The 21,518-nt window shown below is 38.9% G+C and overlaps 1 protein-coding gene across 11 annotated transcripts in view; it reads left to right on the forward strand.

Moving 5' to 3' along the window:
* AKAP13 (A-kinase anchoring protein 13) overlaps positions 1-21,518 on the forward strand; it is a 325,195-nt gene that overhangs the window by 239,887 nt on the left and 63,790 nt on the right. For 7 of the 11 annotated variants that reach the window (XM_041751826.1, XM_041751825.1, XM_041751827.1 and 4 more), the window contains 5 exons: positions 5,882-6,252; positions 8,509-8,562; positions 11,694-11,759; positions 13,626-13,818; positions 16,797-16,905. In XM_041751826.1, coding sequence (XP_041607760.1) covers positions 5,882-6,252; positions 8,509-8,562; positions 11,694-11,759; positions 13,626-13,818; positions 16,797-16,905 — 793 coding nt within the window. The remainder of the gene's footprint in view (positions 1-5,881; positions 6,253-8,508; positions 8,563-11,693; positions 11,760-13,625; positions 13,819-16,796; positions 16,906-21,518) is intronic. The other 4 variants (XM_041751830.1, XM_041751834.1, XM_041751831.1 and 1 more) reach the window with 2 other exon arrangements.

Genomic DNA, 21,518 nt, shown 5'->3' on the forward strand with positions numbered 1-21,518 from the left:
ACAAATGGATTAAACAGTTGGCAATATTAGGTGTTCAGAATGTGAGCTGTTATTTTCCAAGGCACATAGCAGAATGCCTTGTGTCTTATAGACAACAATTTAATGAGTAAATTATTAAAATTAAGGAACTAGTATTTTGACAATATCAAACATTCCTTAAGGTGTAGTAGTAAGATAGAAAGTGCATAGTTGTTTTTATATCTATATACATATGTATTTATAGAATATACATATACAAATATATAATATATATATATATTTTTTACATAATGATTACCCCTCTCTCTGTACCTGTATATTCCCTATCTAGTATAATTGTTGGTGAAGAGAGCCAGTAGGGCATTTTCCCCCAGTATTTTATTGAGAAGATGCTGAAACACAGGGAAGTTGGAAGAGCTATACAGTGAACACCCACCACCTCGATTCTACCATTACCTTATTATATTTGCTTTGTTACACACATGTGCATCTGTCCATCTTTTTTCTACACACCTGTCCGTCTAATTGCTGAATTCGATTAACAATCCACTTTTACCCCCCAAATACTTAGAATTCATGTGTTCATAGTTTTTTATTTTTTATAAAATCTATACACCGTGAAATGCACGGTGTGAAGGCTACCATTCAGTGACTTTTCCCTCAGCTTTATTGAGTTATAATTGACAAAAATAGTACATATTCAAAGTGTACAAGATGATGCTTTGATAGACCTACATTGTGAAATGCTAACCACAATGAGACCAAAGTATCTATCACCTCCCAGTTACTTTTTTGTGGAGGTGGTAAGAACACTTGAGATTTACTTTCCTAGCAAATTTCATGTATACAGTACATTATTAGTAACTGTAGTCATCCTGCTGTACATCAGGTCTTCAGCATTTATTTGTCTCCTGAGGGTTTGTTCCTTTTAACATCTCCCCCTCTCCCCTACCCTCCATCCCCAGGGAAGCACTGTTCTACTCTCTGTTATTATGAGTTACCATTTCTGAATTCCATAAAGAAGTGAGATCATGTAAAAGTGGTCTTTGCCTGGCTTATTTCATTTAACATGTTGCCCTCAAGGTCCATCCCTGTTGTTGTAAATGGTGGGATTTCCTTCTTTTTTTAACTCTGAATAATATTTTCTTTACCTGTTCAGCTGTTCATGGACACTTAAGATGTTTTCATGTCTTGGCTACTTTGAATAATGCTGCTGTGAACATGGGAGTGCAGATACTTCTTCAGGACAGTGGCTTTATTTCCTTTGGATATATACCTAGAAATGGGATATTGCTAGAATATATAGAGCAGTTCTAGTTTTAATTTTTTGAGAAATCTACATACTGTTTCCCATAATAGCTGCACCTCAGCGACTTTTAACAAGTTCATTCATCTTTGTAACCCAAACCCCCATTTGGATCAGGCTATTACTTCACTTTGGAAAGTTTCCTTATGTCCCTTCTCTGTCTCCTCTCCAACCCCCTGGAGGCAATAACTGTTTAAATTTTTTCCTGTCACAGGTTACTTTTCCTTATTTCAGAGCTTCATAGGAATGTAATATAAATGTTCTTATTTCTCTTGGGTAGATGAAAGGAACTGATGAATCGTATGGTGGCTGTAGGTTTAGTCTTATAAAAAATTGCCAGACCTTTTCCAAAGTGATTGTATCATTTTCCATTCTCACTAGCAATGTATGAGAGTTTTGGTTGCTCCATGATCCTATCAACATGTGTGATTGTTTTGTTTTGACTTTAGCATTTCTGGTGTGCATGTAGTGGTAGCTCTTACCGTTTTGATTTGCATTTCCTTGACAACCAGTGATACTCTTAAAGACATTTTCGTGTGTTTATTGGCCACTTGTGTATCTTCCTTTGTGGAATGTCTTGTTCATGTTTCTTGCACATTAAAAGAAATTGGTTTGTCTTTTTGTTGAGAAGTAGGAATTGTGTATATGTATCCTGGATACCAGTCATTTGTTAGATTTATGTTTTGCAAATATTTTCTTTCAGTGCATGGCTTCCCTATTTGCTTTCATGAATGTGTCTTGATATACTGAATGTTTAGAATTTTGGTGAAGTATAATTCATCCACTTTTTATGGCCATTGCTATTACCTGTGTCCTCTTCTGTTACTGATTTGTCTGCCCCTAGTCAAGTTGTTTTCCTTTAGGACATTGATAATTTTAGCTTTTACATTTAGGACTGGAGTTGATCTTAATTTTTTAAAACATTTTATCATCACTTTAAGAAGAAGAAAAATAATCTGGCCTTTACTCCAGACCAGTTAAATTAGAATCTTATTATGTAACCTCACTGGACCTCAGTTGTTTCATGTATAAAATGAGAATAAGAATATCTACCAAAATCAGGGTTCCTGCGTGGCTCAGTGTCTGCCTTCAGCTCAGGTTATGATCCCAGGGTCCTGAGATTGAGTTCTGCATCAGACTCCCCACAGAGGGCCTACTTCTCCCTCTGTATCTCTGCCTCTCTCTCTCTCTCTCTGTCTCTCATGAATAAATAAATAAAATCTTTAAAAAAATCTAAATCAAATATTAAAAGAACAAACACATCTACATCACTTAGTGCAGAGCCTCCCATGTGGTGAATATCTAGTAAATAACCATTACTCACATTTATGGAATAGTCACATTGCATGTATATCTAAGTAACAGTCATAATGGTGCCAGGGGATCAGTGTAACTAGTGCATTTGATTTACATGGAGTCAAAACCATATTTTTTTTAAATGTGCTAGTTAAGTTGATCCCGTGGCACCTTTTCTCCAGACAATCAGGACTAATATTCTAAGTCTCTGAAAGTCATTTAATTAGCAGACGTTTTAAGAGAAAAGAAGTCTCAAAGAAAGACCAGTACATAATTCAAAAACTATTAAGAATGGCTTCAAATATTAGGCATGGAACAGTCTATTATGTGACAACCAGCCAGAACCAGCCAGACAACCAGCCAGAACTTTTCCCCCTTCTGATATATAAATGGAAAAACAGTATTCTCAGTCCTGGTACTTTCTCTGAGGAGTGTGGAGAATGGTGAAAGTAACGGTTCTCCTAAGAACTAAAGCACTAATAAATCCAGGGACTGGAAGGGAATAAAAAAAAAAAAATCCAAACACTTAAAAACCCCACTTGTTTCCTCTCTATTCACTATTAAAATAGTAATTTGTAACAGCCTTTGGTAAGGTCTAGTATCTTTAGATCTAAAAGATCATCATCTTAGATAGACAAATTGAGAAAGTGGCTACATACCTAGCTATAGAAAGACTAGGACCATATTCCTAGTTTCTGGTTGCACCCCTGACTGCTTTCTATTCTGCCAGGATAGTATAAAGACATGATAAAGCTGGGAAATTCTTTTGAGAGCACATAAGTCTTGGGGGAAAAGTAATTTAGAGCGTTCTTTTAGATTTGATCTAGCATTAAAGAAAAACCATTTGCCTCAATACTTAGAAATGAAGACTTACCTCAGTTACTGATTTTGTCTTGTTTTTCCCTTTTTCAAGTAATAACCACAAGCTCATAATAAGAATTGAATACAATAAAGGGGCACCTGGGTGGCTCAGTGGTTGATCATGCTCAGGGCATGATCCTGGGGTCCTGGGATTGAGTCCTGCATCGGGCTCACTGTAGGGAACCTGCCTTTCCCTCTGCCTGTGTCTGCCTCTCTCTGTGTGTTTCTTATGAATAAATAAATAAAGTCTTTAAAAAATAAGGTACAATTAAAAAAAAAAACTTGAGCGTAATATTAGTGTGAGCTTCATTCTTACTAGGAGTGCAAGGACTAAAGAACTCAGGTATTTACTGTGAAAACTCCCTGGTTATTTAGTTTTTAAGGGCTTGGTTTGGCTTATCAGAGTTAAAAGTACACAGATGTTCTAGCACACACCGGGATCAACACTGTTGAGGATATATGCTACACAGAGTTATCCTTTTTTAAAGTGTGTACAAACAGGCCACCAGTAATTTTCCCAGCTTGTTTTAATGTCTTACTAGAAGATAGATGCTTATTACACGTGCAAGTTAATCCCCACTAACTTAAAAAGAATGGTTGATGATTTTATTTTAAAATAATACCTACCCTATTTTAGAATCTACTTGGTTAAAACATTGTTTTACTTTATGATGTGACCCAGTGGAGGGAACACAGAACTTCAAGATCTTGTCCTTGCAGGAATTTTTTTTTAGATTTTTTCATTTGGGATGCCTGGGTGGCTCAGCAGTTGAGCATCTGCCCCCCTGCCCCTGCCATGAATAAATAAATAAAATTGTTAAAAATATATATTTATTTATTCATTGGGGGTGGGGGCAGAGCATGAGCAGGCAGAGGGGCAGAGGGAGAGGAAGAAGCAGACTCTCTTGCCCCGCCCCTGCCCCACCCTGAGCGGGGAACCTGACACAGGGCTCCATCCCAGGACCCTGGGATCATGACCTGAGCCCAAGGCAGACCCTTAACTGACTAAGCCACCTAGGCACCCTCCGCCCCTTGCAGGATTTTTTTTTAAAGATAATGAGGGGAACAGAACAGGGCAGTTGTAGTTGAAATCTGCCTGAGTTCACATCTTGTTCTTGCTGTTCACCACCTGTGTATTGGGAAGGACTGAGTCCTAGTGACCTAGTGACCCCCACATCTCCCTATTAGTCTCATCCTTTACCATCATTTTCAGATCAATTAAATGAGGAAACTGGATGCCACAGAGTGAAAAAAAAAGATCATATGAGCTGGAGGAGAATGCTTTTGAAGTGTTACTGTAAATATTTGAAAATACTCTCCTTCTTGAATAGGTCTTCTTTTCTTTTCTTTTTTTTTTTTTTTTTTTTAGGTCTTATTTTCTATTCCAAAGCTAAAAGGCTCATTAGTTCTCATAATTATTAAAAGCTTTCTCAAAGAACTGTAAGTTTCTTCACTCTTAATTAAATTAAAACTTTGATTAGACTGGAAAGAAGGAAAAATAAACCACAGAATGCCTTTCCCTAGTCCCTGCTCCCTGACCTAGAAGAACACAATAAAGATGTTAAGAGTTCAGTGCCCAAATTCAAGAGTGTGATCATGCATCTTCTAGACACTTCTATGTATCTTCCAGATAAATTCATCTTCTGAGCATCAGGATGCTCATCTTTCCCTCACCTATCCAATTATGTGCTCTGGTGTTTGTGGAAACAGAGAATGTCAGGGCTACTGGGATCAAAATGTACTTTTCTCTTAGGCTCCAGAGTTTGACCAGGGAAAGAGCATCATCACTTACTAAAGACTCCGTTGCCAGGACTGATTATTTTATGTTCGATTTGGCTTGATAACACTGCCAATTCCCAGTGAAATGAATAGATTTCTTCCATGTAGACATTCATGGCCCAGAATGTGGGCTTTCGTGGCAGATTTTAGATTGGGTTATAAGCTATTCTGCATTTTTCAAAAGGCCTCTTAAAATAATTACAGACTTGCTTTTGGACTATTAACTTCAGAACATTATGGCAACCAAGCAGTCACCCGTGTTTTTAGTTCAAGCTTGTGGGAAAAATTAAACCTAATAGGATATGAATTTAGAGTTTTCACACAGCAGAAAGCCTAGGTACATAAGTTCTCTTTGTTTCAGTTGGTGGTATTGGCCTATGCAACCAACCTGAACCTGGGTTGGATGCTTTTCCGCTGTAAGAAAGGAATGGTCTGTGTACCTCTAATAAGAGGGTAGAAAGAGCACAGACCTAGACCACACCTTCATCAGGGGCTATTTGAATCCAACTGTGACCATGCTTTCATAAAGGAAACACCTGTTTGATGCCAATTGGGGTCTTGCCCATCCTACCCACTGTGCAGCCACCAGGAAGCCACTCCTGGTTCGGGAATTACGACGCCTTGCCATTTTCAGCTGTGCATATTTTCTCTCCATGACAGCCCGAGGAAGAGCAGTTGGTCTGTGATATCACTGGATCCAGTTCTTCCACTGACGACACAGCTTCCTTGGATCGACATTCTTCTCATGGCAGTGATGTATCCCTCCCCCAGATTTCAAATTTGAACAGGTCCAGAGATCAGCAGTGTCTTGACAGCTTCTACAGCCATGGGGTGGGAGCTGAGGGTCGAGAGAGCGAGGGTGAAGCTGCCGGCTCAGGTGAGATGGAGGAGGAGGAGATGGACAGCATCACCGAGGTGCCTGCGAACTGCTCTGTGCTGAGGAGCTCCATGCGCTCGCTGTCCCCTTTCCGGAGGCACAGCTGGGGTCCTGGGAAGAACGCGGCCAGTGATGCTGAAATGAACCAGCGCAGGTGAGGTGGACCTGGCGGGGGCTGTTGGTTTCATTTCTCAGTGTCTGCTTGCTTCTGATGCTGTGACTTGGTGTTATTGTGGTAAAAAAAAAAAAAAAAAAAAAAAAAAATTTAGGAGACACCGTGGTATGGAAAAAAGCAGATGGGCTTTGGGATCAGGAAAACCTGTGTTCAAACCCCAGCTCTGTTAACTCATTATATAGATAGATTTGCATGGGCAAGTTACTTGATTCCTCTGGGCTTTAATTTTCTCATCTGGAAAATACCTGCCTTTCAGAATATTTATAATTCTAAATACTGCAAGTGAAGTAGGTCTGTTACATGGTGGGTATTTAATGCTTATAGTCATTTGTTAATAAAATTCATAGATTAAAAACTTGTGGAGGGAATAGTGTCCTATCAATTTCAGATTAAAAACTAAACATGAAATGTTAGTCTTAACACTATGTTTTCAACGTGCTTCCTGAGAATTGCTGTCCATTTCTAATGCAGAAAGTTTTGACAGAGTTGAAATGATTATTTAATCATAAAAGAGCAAAAGAATCCTTCAGTATCATTGAATGGTTGATATTTTTCCACATATCCTCCAGTTGTTAGGGACGTGTTTACACGTGACCCAGTCTCAGCCGTTCAGTTTGGAAGCAGGCTATCAGAGGGTAGTGTGGAGTTGTGCCTTCTGACCAGAGGCTGCTTACACGAACTTAAGCAGACGGTTTTCACTCCAGCAAACAAATGCCATGATGCCTGCTGTATGTATAGTTGTGCCTACTCCAGAGCTACTTTCTTGAGGAGGAAAAGCTAAGGGAGCAGGCTGACTGTTGTTTTAAAACAGGTGGTGTGACAAACCTCACCTGGGACGGTTAGGGCTTTTTTTTTTTTTTTTTTTTTTTTTTTTTTTTTTAATTCCTCTACTTCCTTAAACATGGCTCAGATTTCAAAACTATAGGTATGTGTTATCTGCTGACATTCACTCGTTTATTCTTTTATTCAGCCAGAATATATTGAACACCCACTACATGCCAGACATTTCTAGGTTCTAGAGACACAGGTGAATGAGCCAGAGTCCCCACCTTCATGGAGCTCCCAGCAATACCTTACACTTTCCTCATGTGCTACTCCTCTTGGACGTGTTTAATAACACAGTATCCCATCTGATTTTCCAGTCCGAATGCTGAATCAGGTGGCATTGTCTGCATTTGTGCAGATAAGACTGCTGCCAATAGTTGATATCACTTACCGAGTGAGGTCAGTAGAATCTAGGTTTCTGGTCTCCTAGTTAAGTGCCTTTTCTGTGATTCCATATTATTCTTTGGTAGAGTGCAGGATGCTATTTTTAAAATCTATCTCCTGGATAGTTTTTATGTACATTTGAAAGCATAAATTATATAAACAGTTTTTTTAGCCTTCCTTCCCAGCTTTTTCACACTGTACCTTTTTTAAAAAAGCATTCATACTAGTTAAAAAAATAAGTAAATAAGGATGTGGGGAATGATCCCTATGGTGGAATTCTTTTCCTGAGTCAAGAGTAGCCTCTTGACAGGACATTCTGTCAAAGTTGATAACGGCATCAAGAAATGAGAGTTTATAAATACAATCCATTTTTCTTTATAACCCACTATGGATCCTGTCACTGTGACTTTGATTTCAGAGTTGGCTGTGACTATGGATCTTCTAGCCCAGATGAGGAAATTAAAGCTCAAACTGAATGATTTGCCCAAGATTACATGGTGCTCTTAAGACAATGAAGACTAGAACCCTTTCACTTAATTATTCATATTTGCAACCTGTGTAATATCATGACATCTCCTGTTTGAGTCTAGCACTGGCCATCGCTCTCACCACTGCCCCAGTGCCTCTGGAGATGGTGGATGGACTGGAATTATTGGTTTAGCTAATGCTTAATCTGCATATAATGTAACCTGAGTTTTAAAGCCTTAAGAAATTCTTTTAAAGCTTTGAATGGCCTTTTTAAAATCCTTTTACTTGTATGAGTTAATAAACCTCATTCCTTGCCATATGATTACCTCTTTGGAGCAAGGAGGGAGCAGAGTGATCCTCCCCAGAAATTGTCAGGCTGCCAGGCCTTTTTGGTTCTCCTGTGTTTCTAACTCCACATTCTTTCATTCCTGCCTTCCTGTACTGTTTCTCCATATCTCTGTGGCCTGAGTCTCCCCCTTTGTGATGTCTGTATGCTTCATGCATTTGTGTTCATTGTGTTTCATCTCAACACTGACCTCTTCCACCATTCATTTTCAGTTCATTGCGAGTTCTTGGGGATGTTGTCAGGAGACCTCCCATTCATAGGAGAAGGTACAGAGTTCACTAACTTGATGGACTAACTGTGTTGCCTCTGAGCTTATACTAACAAGCATCTCATTTTGCTTAAGCCATGATTAAACATGATTATTTTTAAAATGCCACATCTGCTTCAAGCAAATAAAATATAGGTATTTATTACTTTCTGATGTTCATTTGCATATGAAATGGTTTCATGAATCTGAAGTTTTCTATTTTTATCTTTAAAAAAATTTTGTTAATGTTTTTTCTGTCTTGTACTTACTGGTGTTCAGATATCACTGTGATAACTCTCCCTAGGAGAATTCAAAGGCACATTGATTGTGCCTGAGGGACCCTGGGGAGTACTATTTCTTCCTCCTCCCCCACCCCCAGAAAAGGGGGAAGAAGAAAAAAATTGTGTGCTGGCACACAGGCCCTAACACATTTTCGACACAACTAGGCCCACTGACCACTCCATTGTTGATGCAGTCATTTCTGAAAACAAGGCACATTAGCTCATCTCACAGTCTTTGAATTCCTTAATTATTTTTTGTCAGGTAACATTTTGAAACTAGAAATTAGTAATTTATAAGCTGAATAGTCCTTTCTAGCCAAAAAGTGCCAATTTGCTTTTCAGATACTGAGTTTTACTCTGCTTGTTCAGAAGTCATCATTAGTGACCTTTCCTTCCATTATTTGGGGGGGGGGGGGGAGGAGTGCGGGGGACGGAAATTCAGAAATCCAGAAATGGTGGTGGAATTACACATAGCTTGTCATATTGGGAGACATTTGTGAAGAGGTATTTTCAGTTCTGAGCTGAAGCCCTTCCTTGGGAAGCTGGCACATAGTAATCCTCCCGGCTTTGTCTTTTTCCAGTGGGTACTTCCTATAATGCCTGATTTCAGACACAAAATTGAGTATGAATACAAATACTCTCATGAATCTCAGGTAATCATGGATCAGCTGAGTTGTTCTCCCAGGAGAACACGTTGTTAAGTGCCCCTTTCAGAAGAATCTGAGACCTTTAGAGATTTGTTTGGCTCTCCGTTAAAGCCTTCAGTGTGAACTTAGTAAAAGCGTGCATGTGTTGACAGTGGAAGATGACAAGTTGCTGGATACAGTCTCAGTATATAGATCAAGCTTCACGATAGAGCTAGGTACCGTCTCACCCTTAGTCATTTTTCTGCAGGAAGAATGTGAAGTATAATTTAAAATTTTATATGAAGCCTTAGCTAGTAAAGTTGAAACATTCCCACAAGTGGTAACAGGTGGGGAGCAGAATATTTGTTTTTTAAAAATCTAGAATTTCCGAACTCTCAAAGTAAGGTCAAAGAACCATTAAATGTCACCTCCACTAATTGAGGAACTGAGGAAATTTGGGAGGCTCTCATAAAAACCCTACAAACTGCTCTTATGATCCGAGTTCTCTGTTAAGAAGGAAGGGCAGGTCTGCTGCTGCTTGAGCACCACCTGCAGCTTCCTTCCTGGAGCCTCAGGATGGTTGTCACATCCCTCCTTCTGTCTCCTGTCTCTCAGCATCCTCATTATCCTAAATTTCACCCTGCTCTCTCACAGCATTATCACTTTCTGAGAGTAGAGGGATGTTTAAATCTGTAGAAGGAGATTTATTTTTTGAATGATAATTTGGTAATGTATATTCAGTTGCTGATTAACGTGTGTTTTTAAGAAGTTGGGTTTTTTTTTTAATTTTTATTAACAGTTTGGAGATTCACAATGAAGTTAATAATTTCAGAGAATGGACTTCTTAGTCTTGTGCATGTTTGTAACTTATATCGAGGCTTGCTTCCCTTGCAGAAGCAAATTATAAATCAGTCTGATTTCGTTTATCAGACTAGAGATGTGTCTTAGATGCATATTTTTCCTTTCTGCTTCTGCCCTTGTGAGCTTTGTGCTATTAATTTAACCTGATTTTAAGTGTTTTACTCTTGAAATTATTTTTAAGTGATATTAAAGATGTACTTTTAGAACACTCATAGGGCTAGCTTTTCTGTTTATTCTCCCGCCATTTGCCTTGTGTCTTTTCATCTGTCAGAAACCCCCACTTATCAACAAAGCAAAGTTATTAGGTATATTCAGAGTATTCAGAGGGTTTTGGGGTCTGTACATCTTCCCATTTGCAAGATTCCAGAGGGAGCTGAGTGGATGTTACTCTTATCCCCTTCTGAAAACAAAAATACATCACTTAGATTTTTAAGGCCCCAAATGGTAGTAGTGTATTTTTTAACTGGTTTTTGATTTGTCGGTCAAAAATCCTGACTTGATGCAGCAACCTTCACAGAGTACATGATATTTTGAATTTTTTTTTTTTTAGTCATATTTACATGGTATTTCCAACCCTAGATTTTCTATCCCTCCTGCTTAAGGGTAAATACCAGTGCCAAGATAATCAAAGTAGATGATTAAATGGAGTTTTTTTTTTTTTTTCATCTTGTGGGAAAGATGGATGCAAACCTAAAATTAAGACACAGTTTTCACTCAGTACCATAGAATTCCTTTTCTTTTGAAAAAAAAATACGTGCTTTCATTATCATTAAAATATAAGGAAATGTGACTAGTGTGACATGGCATATCTTCATCACAAGAACTTAGTGAGTAGGGTTTAAAGATGGGTGTGAGTGTTGATAGGATATCGTTATTAGGAAAGACTCAGGAGACCTCTGGCTTAGATGGACCCTAACTGGAAACATGTGAAGAAAACTCATGACCCATTGATCCTACCCCAGTGTAATTTGTCATTGTCCCTTTTAGTCAAAGGTGAGTTTAGTGTAGTTAAGGATTATCACCGTGGCCACAGAGGTCTGAGAGTAGTGTGGCAGAGCGTACAGAGGGACTGTCTCCAGTAATGGGGATGCCTCTGGACAATACCTGAGGAGGGAGCACTCTGTTCAGAGCTGTTACCCTGTGGCAAACTCACATAATCATTTCCAGCACATTGTCTAGATGGGTATGAGTAGAGCAGTTTTAAGTTTCTATCGTTTTTGTTCTAGCCTTTTTCTAAATTCTAAATGTTATGTTCCTTTTTTTGATGATCAAATAAATCCATCTGTCTGTAACTATGGCTTTTCTTTTCAAACCCAATAACCCCATTGCTGTTTCCTCTTTTCTCCCTCCATTTCTGTTTCTGCCTTTGATGTCATCCCCAGTATGAGCTGGTGTCCCTCTGGTGTGCAATACTCTGCTGCCCTGAGTGCTGACTTTAATTACAGAAGGTATGGTATTGTTACATGTCCAGCCCCCAAACGGGGAATCATAAAATATGGCACCTGGGCTTTTGGCTGGGAGCTTGCTTCTGTGTGGCTCAAATGCATATGGCAGCCTGCTTTGTCTGTGAGCACAGTGTTGAGTTGCCTCTGCTATGGGCATCACTAATCCATTTGAAGGGGTACGGACTAGGAGGTGGATGGTGTACCCTGATGCATCCTATTTGTCTCAAGTGGCTGGAGATTTGGTGTTTTCTGCACAGACTTGTATCTATGGTATAAAAAAGTAGATCATGTCTTTGTTTGGTTTTGCTTTGTCCTAATTTCCAGAACCTGGGGATTCCCACATCCTGAGGAAAACAGTGACAGAAGCAAGGCAGCTAATAAGATGCACTTATTTCTGTTTTGTTTCCAAATCCCCCAATCTCTTTAGATTTCCAAAATCACAGATTCCTCAGTGTTTCATATTCTTCTCTTAACTAAGCAGCCAGATTTAATTACTATAACACTTTTAGGATTAAGTTTTGTGGGTAATGATAGACTGGTTTTTCTCAGGCTTTACAGACAATTCACAATAGAAAACTAAATTTCTTCTTCACTTAGCCTGTCTCCCTGGTATTGAAAATGAGTTTCACAGAGACATATTTACTTAACATTTAATCATGATTTCTATTGTCATATTGAAATAAGAAAAACAAAATCCATTGTTTAAATTACCCACTAGAGAAAAATAGAAGCATATGGTTTCAGTTCATAATAAGTAATTTATGAAATAAAAAAAGCAAATACAAGCCCTCTGGATTGGCACACATGAATTATTTGTAAGAACTAACTGTACAGTTTGAACAGAGATAACTGAATAGCTTCAGTTTACCTTCAAATGCTTTTCCAGCTGCTTGTAACTAAGAACGTGGTCTGCTACAGCTATATTTTGCAATCTTGCTTATTTTAAAGAAGTTCTCACTGCAACTGTAACATGTGGATTATTCTGGCTAGTGCCCCAAGGCGGAGAGATGCTAACTACTCTTTGTAGTCTCCTGTTTGCAAAAAACAAACAACAACAACGAAAAAAAAAACGCTTTTTTCTCTCTGCAGACCACAGAATCTTTATTCCAGGCATCCCATGCCCTAAGTTGGCCCCCTTTTCTTGGTCAGTATCAAAACCAAAAGATTAAAACTCTTAGGCTTAGTAGCTTTTCAGCATTTCATTCTTTAAGGCGGCCTATGCATCTGTCTGCAATTGACGGTTCTCCGGGAACCTGTAAAGCAGTTGTTGTCCAGCCAGATGTACAGATGATACTACTCATAAGTAACACTTGGGTTTCTGGAGTAGACACGTACCTGTGAAATTATAAAGGTCAGCTAGACTGTAGTTGAATGTAAAGTTGTAAAGATCCACTTAACTGACTCAAGGGCAAGTCTTTATCTGTGTTTATCTTCAGAAAGTTACTTATGCATCTTTTTTCTCCGTGCCATTTAATTCTTTGGTATTGGCTGAGCTCAGACTTTGGCAAAGATTAATTACGTCAGGTCAAGGAAAACCACCCATAAATAAAAGATCAGTAAGATACTACGGTCTTATCCATATGGTATATTGAAAAAAAAAATTTTTGAGAAAATGACCTTAGATGGCCAACATTTGAACAAGTTGAATAAGATAAGAAAATCTCAGTGCAGTGTTCTTTCTCAGCATACCAACACCTGTGGGGGGTAAAGATAGTTGGCACTCATTTGTGCCATGCCCTTGTCGATAACTTTGCTAGATGACATAGAAATGATATATCAGCAGGGAGATATACCCAGAGCAGTTTCATGTCCTCCTTCCTTTCTGAGATTCAGAAATAGAATGAATTAACTCCTTTACTCTGTGTTCAGTTTCAGCCTAGAAGGCTTGACAGGAGGAGCTGGTGCCGGAAACAAGCCATCTTCATCCCTAGATGTAAACTCCATAAACACCAAAGAACTCAGACACCCTTTCAGTGGTGAAGAAAGGGGTGACTCTTTGGTGTCACTTTCAGAAGAGGATCTGGAATCAGGCCAGAGAGAACATAGGATGCTTGATCAGCAGGTAAGGCTGAAGTGGATATATGCTGCTGATGTGGAAAAATTTATGCTTCCCTACATGTGTCCTCACATGAGGAACAAAAAAAGCAAGACTTAGATTAATAGTAGTCTAGTAGCTGTGATTGCTTACCCATTATACCATATACTCAGTCTAGCACAAAGCAAGTTTTTAGCACTTAACACTAAAGAATACCTTTAATCTGCACTGATTTAAATATTCCACCAAAGCAGATGTTTTTAAATAAGGAAAGTACCCAGGATGTGTAATTGAATTTTTCCTTCTTACCTGAGGACTTCTTTTATCATCCCAATAGTAAAATGAGTCTTGAAGTTGTTACATAAAATTACCTAATTTTTCAAAACCCTATCCCTTCCTGGGGAAGAAAAATCTTTGTCTTCTCACATTGCCTAGAAAATGGCTGTTTTTCATCTCTGCTTCCCATCACTGTCAGAATCTTCAGAAAACATCTGTACTCCCTCCCCACTGATGATCTCTTCATGCCTGCCCTTGGCACTCACCTGGAACTCCCTACTGGAGAGCCTGGTCTTCTCTCAGCCAGTCAGGTGACTTTCCCAGTGCTCACCCTCGAGGGCCTTTCTGTCACTAACCACCAGGCACAGGTCTTCAGGGAGTTTGCCGTGAGAACTAGAATCATAAGCATTTAGACCCTCCCACCCTGGACTCCTGGTACTTTATCTTCCACTTGGGCCAAGAGAACTTTCACTTGATTTCTGGGAGGATTCTGTGATACACGTGCAAATGAAACATTTCTAATTAAACAGACAACAAAGTTAAACACCTGTGTTTGAGTAGATGACTGGAGTTTTAGGTAGAAATAGAAGGAACCATATCTAATGAAGCTAACAAAAATGTCAAAACAGCCTGTTATTTGAGTTGGTGACAGGATTTTATGTAGACATTTAATGTTCTGTTACACCCCATTACGTAGCAGTGATATGATCAAATAGAAATTAGACACTGGGGGGTTACCTTAATAATGAATGTATTACTTACGAGAAGGTCCAAGAGAATTTTGGCCGGACGAAAATCAGTTTGAAGGCACAAAGGAATTCTGCCACTTCTCCCCCTTCCCCATCTCCCATGTCTTCTGAGCCTGACACTTTAGAAAGGGTTAAGAAAAATAGCAAGAAGATGGAGAATAGGGGCACTTGGCTGCCTCTTGATCTCAGGGTTGGGAGTTCAAGCCCTGCATTGATTAGAGATGACTAAAAAATAAAAATAAATTTTTTTTTAAAAATGGAGAATATATTTATTGGAGCAAATGATTTAAATTTATTCAACCTAATGGTAACAGAAAAAGAGAGTGAAAAATAAAAACAATTCTTTCACAGCTTGCCAAGTGCATCTTTGGTAAGTGAGGAGTCTGAAGAATAAACCGCATTTCATGTGTATAGAATCCTTTGGAAGTCCATTGTAAGACCAGGCAAAATACCAAAGTTGTGGGTTTGTGAACAGAATCTTAGACTTAGAGCCAATATATCCCTTCAGATTCCACATAAGGCCTTGTGTGTGAGAACTTCATGCCCATTTGAAACACTTGCCGAAGGCCTCACAACTGGCCGTTGGCTGGACAACGTTAACCTCAGAATTCTTGGCTGCTACTCTCACTGCTTTTCTCCACATTTTTGAAGTCAGAGAGTTTTAATGAGGAAATGGGAACATTTTAATTTTCTTAATATTGTTATGTAAAACCTTTTCTGAAACATATTTCTAGGAATTGGACAGTGGACCCTGTCTGTTAATAAGTGGTATCAGTTACTGCTGAAGCCTTTCTAAAATGGCTTTTCTGATTTAGTCTTTCTAGATGAAGTTGCTGACATTTTCGTGCTTTCCTGTGCTCATTAGCCTTTCTGGAACTCTGCTCACCCACAGTTTTTGTCTTGTGTGCAGCCTCAGAGTGGGTTTTTGAGCTCCTGGTATCTCTGATCTGGACAAGTCGCCAGCAGCCAGCTTCCTGCTAAAGCTCTCTGCCTTTCACTGAGCTCATTTTTCAGACCTCACGGTTGTATATGAAACATAGCAACTGTTTGCCTTAGGCTCCATGGTTACACATGGAACAAGCTTTAAATAATCAGAAGTCTTTGGCACACTGGAGTTGAATTCATGGTAGTAACAGATTTTCAATGCTTCCTTTTGAGCATGTGCAGATATTAGCCTACTGTTAAGGGGGTGGTTCATGACAAGTAAAGTCAGCTAACAACTTGAAATGGCCGTCTCAGAACAGAAGGAGAGGGAGCCCCTCACCACCAGCAGTATGCCAGTACACGCTGGTGGACTATTCTAGGGGCATTATTATAGGAGCTTCTGCAGCTGGTTGCATTACATGGCTGCTGTGAATTTACTGAAGGCAGTAAATTACCAATTTCAGCACCCCTCATGTTCATGTAGAGCAGTCTGATCTTAGAAAAGGAAAGATTTAGACTTCTTCCCAGATGAATGCCTGCCTGGCTCTTGATCTTAAAACGTTTTACTTGCCGCTTTGTTTCCAACTCATTAAGATCAGAATAATACTATTGGTATCTCCTATACCTCTAGAAAGGATATTTAGATTTTTGAAGAACAAGAGCAATACTATATGTGTTTTGGTATTTCCAGTGAAGTTATTTTTATCTAATTATGCATTCAGCAGATGTTTACTAAGTATGTACTAGTAAACATTATTAGGTATTATGACGGATATGAAACCACTGTACAGGATGGGCACTCCATTATTCCATCTTACAGATAAGAAAACTAAGGTTCAAAGCTAAGTAACTCCTCTGAAGTTAAACAGCTGTTAAGTAGCAGGGGCAGACTTGCATCCAGTGTATCTGCCTATAGAGCCTGTGCTGTTACCCCTCCCATGAACTGCCGTCTTTTTCTAGGTTGGACTGGAAGGTAAAGTTTTGTGCTTATCTAGAAATAATAAGATGTATTCAGAACCTGTTCTTCAATTTTTTAAAATTTTTTGTACTTCCCAGGCATGTCACAGATCTAAACAACAGGGATTCAATTACTGTACATCAGCCATTTCTTCTCCATTAACAAAATCCATCTCATTAATGACAATCAGCCATCCAGGGTTGGACCGTGAGTATATTACCTCTTTTTTTAAAAATTAAATATTTTTTAAACACTTTGTCATTCTTCTTACTTTAAGACTGTAATATTACCTTCCAAAATTCGCCTGTCTCTTCTCCTGAGTGGCTCATTTAAATGGAAAAGGTGATACACAGTTTAGTTTGGGGATCTTCCTCCTTTTGCTAAAAATTGCTTTAATACATTAAATGCATTATAGTCTTGGGCCTAAACCTGACACAGATTTTAGAAAATTTTTTATTTTGAAGTAATTTCAGACTTTAAGAATAGTTACAAAGAATTACCATATATTCTTCATTTGGAGTCCCAGATGTTAAATGTTTGATATATCTTATGAAAATCATAACTTTTTATCAATCGCTCTTCCTCTATCACTTCCTTTAAAGTATTTTTCTGGGGGCACCTGGGTGGCTCAGTCAGTTAAGCATCTGCCTTTGGCTCAAGTCATGATCTTAAGATCCTGGGATTGAGTCCTGCCCCACATCAGGCTCCCTGCTCAGTAAGGAGTCTGCTTCTCCCTGTCCCTCTGCTGCTCCCTACCACTCGTTCTTTTTCTCTTTCTCAAGTCTTTTTTTTTTAAGTGTTTTTCTGAAACACTGGAGAGTAAGCTACAAACACAATGAGGTTATATCTGAAGATATTCTCATCTATTATCCAAATTTTAACCGATATTAATTTCCTGAAATCTTCAAAAATGTCCAGAACATGAAGGACAAAGAAAGACTGAGATATATTTTTAGTTGGTTAAGCCTGTACCAAAAGGATTACATCTGCAAATATGAATGGAGCTATATGCAGGTTTAGGACCCATTAGACGCATTAGGTAGATGTCTGGCATCTGTTAAGCACAGGGCCTTTGCAAATAAAAGATGCTCAGAAACATATTTGAATTGGATCTAAATGTTTGCCATGGAAAGATAGCTTGTTCTTTGAGAAACCCCACCTTTTTATTTTAGTTTTAAAATCTTGGTTGTTTTTTTTTTTTTTTCCACGAGTACAGTTTGAGATCATGACCTAAAGATTTAGACATTCATTTAGATTAGATTGTCCCCATTATTTGCTGAAAGTCCATGTATTCAAGCAGGCTGAGGCAGAGGGAATAAATAAACTCTCCTGGTGTTTCTGATGCTTCTTCAGTGTCCCCTGATATAACTCATCTTAAAAGAGTTGGGGACAGAAGTAGCTGCCCTACATTAGGGAGGTGTTCTGTCTCAGTTCAAGACTTACTGCAGGCATCATCTTTTTAACTTCCACTGTAGAATTAATACACGATAGTTAATTGTTACCCTTGTCCTCATTTTCATGACCAGTACTTCAGATCTGGCCTGTTTGACTATAAAGATGTGCCTGCTAATGACATAGTCTCAAAGATGATGATCCCACAGAACTACAATTGGAATAGAGTTTCCTGTTTTTGTTTGGATTTTGGTTTTGTTTCAGTTTGGCTTTGGAATAGAGGTTTTGCTGGTATAGAATGAAAATCATTATAACAAAATAGTTAATAGTGGATTTGATAATCCTGGAGTACTAGAGTTCATTAGCCACAGATAGAAAAGCACTCTGAAGTGAGACATTTCAGCTCTGTGTAGCCTCCTTCCATGACTAGTGTATGTGGTGTCATAGTGGAGAGTCTACTCCCATAGCAACAGATAACAACACCAACAGAATGTGTCCCACAGAGGGAGCTTTTTCCTATATTTTGTGACACTTTCTTGCCTCGTGCATGAAACACTTCATTAATTTTTCCTCCAAAAAGCAAGATGGTTTTTGACTATTTTCAGTTGCTAGCCAAACACTATAAATAATGCAGCTAACTCCCAGAAAACACTGTCCTAGAGTGCCAGGAGTTCTGGCACATAGAGCTTTTCCTCCTGTTGCTGGGAAATTTTCTGGTCCACTCGCTGAGAGGACTGAAATGAGTTAGCAGACTGTTGTCAACAGTAGAGCTCTAAGCAAGAGTTTAATCCTTTGATTAGAAGAGGGTACCCTCATTGTGACTTATGTTGCACATTTTGTGCACATTTGAATGATTAGGTCATAAATTAGTTAGCCTCACACTTTCCCTGAGTTAGCGTATGCTGTAATTGGAGGGTTAATCAACTCTAATGATACTGCTTATCCTTAGTTCCTCCCCATATACAATTAATTTTCCCAAGTGTATTTTTTTTATTCTGCTCTAGAAACATAAATTTTTTCACAGATGTAAAAGTCCTGGCAGTTGAACAGAAGGCTAAACTTTGTGTCCCATGTGCTGTGCCTTTAAGCATCAGGATCACTGGCCTGATTCTCAATTTGCCACAGACTCAAATCTTCCATTCCAAATCACTTAAATACTCTGCATGATTCATCTCTGATCATGGTCTTCCTAGCTGAAAGAATCGTAATTAAAATCTACACAGCAATTTTTAAAGCTTAAAGTATTCAGTACACTTAAAATGTTTTAATTGATGTTTTACTGTAAGCACACATTTGGTGGCTATGTGACCTTGGGCTAAATAGTGAAATCCTTTCTGTTACTTGATTAAACAGGGATAATAATGTTGATAAGGCTTAAAAGTGCATTTACATAAAATCCTTAGTGTATTTCCTGGCTTACAGTAAGCACTTGTTTCTGTTACAGAGTGAGTTCATTGATTTCACTAGGCACTGGTGCCTAGAACAGTGCCAGAGTCTGTCTCTGACTGGAGTTTAAATGTTAAAGAAAGGAGAACACCATGCCTCATTGTCTTTAAGTGGTTGTGTCTTAGGAGTACACTTTTCTAGGAACAAAATACTTTCTAAAATCTACCTATTTCACTACTTCCAGCCTCTACCTGTGCTGTGTCTTCTTCCTTCAAAAAAATTAGCTGCCTCTACCACAGTATTTCATAGCTGTTAACAGTTGGGCATTTCTGAAAATATATGTCTCCTGAGCCTCTTGTCTGGAATGTCTCATTGGGTCATTTTCTAGAAGAGAAACTCAATGTTATTTCTAAGGTGGGATCACTTTTTGAAATCCATTGATGCAGAGGAAAATACTGAGTAAAGGTGGTGACTAATGGATTTCTGTGTCATTTTTGGGGGTGGAAAATAGACAGGTGACAGCTTACTTGGGAACCACAATAGGTGGGGAGCTGTCCTCATTCACATGTCTTGGCTGTGCTGCCTCAGTGGGAACATGATGAATGCATCTTGCCAGCTCATTTTTAGGGAATCAGAATAGCATTGCAGCTTCCTGCATCATGTGGGGAAATGCTGGAAGGATTGCCCTCAGAGAAACTGCTCCCAGAGATGGGTTTGGCCCTATTTCTTCTTCTTGCATCAGAGAGGATGGAGTGGAAACTCCCAGCTTGCCAGCAGACATGGATGGTTTCTTGATAGAACTTAAGAATAAACATTGTTTTTGCACATACAGCATAATTCCATTATTACAGGTGATCCCTTTCCAAGAATATATTTTAAAACATCTCATTGGGGATCCCTGGGTGGCACAGCGGTTTGGCCGCCTGCCTTTGGCCCAGGGCGCGATCCTGGAGACCCGGGATCGAATCCCACATCGGGCTCCCGGTGTATGGAGCCTGCTTCTCCCTCTGCCTATGTCTCTGCGCCTCTCTCTCTCTCTCTCTCTCTCTCTCTCTGTGACTATCATAAAAAAAAATAAAAATAAAAAAATAAAATAAAACATCTCATTGCTTCTACTCAGAAGATGCTCACAAACAGAGAAAGTGCTTGGTTGATTGTATCCCTGGAAGGTCCCTAACCACATTAGTGGCGGTGATGTTAAAATGAGAAATCATTTGCCTTCAGTTTTCTGAGTGTGTTATCACAAAGAACAAATATGTTCCATATATGTTGAGGATACTCCTTAGATACTCATACAAATAGGTTGCTCCGTATGATCCATGAAATTGTGACAAAAGGGGGTGCTTTTATATTTTGTGTAATAAGAGAGCTCATTTTCATTTCCTGAATTTGCTTCACATTTCGAAGTAACTTTAGAAAGCACATGAAGAGGATGCCTTACTTTTTATACTAGGTGGTCACTGCCAGAAAACCCAGTGTACATGTATTCGTGTCAGTAGTTCTTTGATCTGTCACGTGATGTGGCTGCTGACAGACATCACTTAGTATTTATATGGAACATTCAGTTGGTATGGGGTTTTTTCATTTCATTTAGGACACTGAGCTTTCAGAGGGAAATTCATTTATTAATGTGTTTATTCAGCAAGCATTTGAGTTACTCTTTGCCGGGCACCAGGCTAGACAGTGGTAGGAGAGGGATGAGCTTATAGATACAGTTTCTTCACCACATTCCCTCCACAAGAGAACAGGTGTGTGTAATATGAAGTGATAAATAAAGCAAGTGAAAGAAACATTGGGCTTTACAGGAACATCCAGCAGAGAAAGCTTTACTAGGGAGAAGTAATCTCAAAGTTGACACTAAAAGGAGACTGGGAATTCAGTAGGTGAGTTAGTTTAGGTGTGCCACCAAGGTATCATGGTTCCACTCCAGACCACCACCATGAAGCAGGTATCTGAATAAAGCAAGGCAGATGAATTACTAGGTTTCCCAGTGCATATAAAAGATACATTTACACTATGCTCTAGTCAAGTATGCAATAGCA

This window comes from Vulpes lagopus, chromosome 4 (genome assembly GCF_018345385.1).
Source record: "Vulpes lagopus strain Blue_001 chromosome 4, ASM1834538v1, whole genome shotgun sequence".
Taxonomy (NCBI): Eukaryota; Metazoa; Chordata; class Mammalia; order Carnivora; family Canidae; genus Vulpes; species Vulpes lagopus.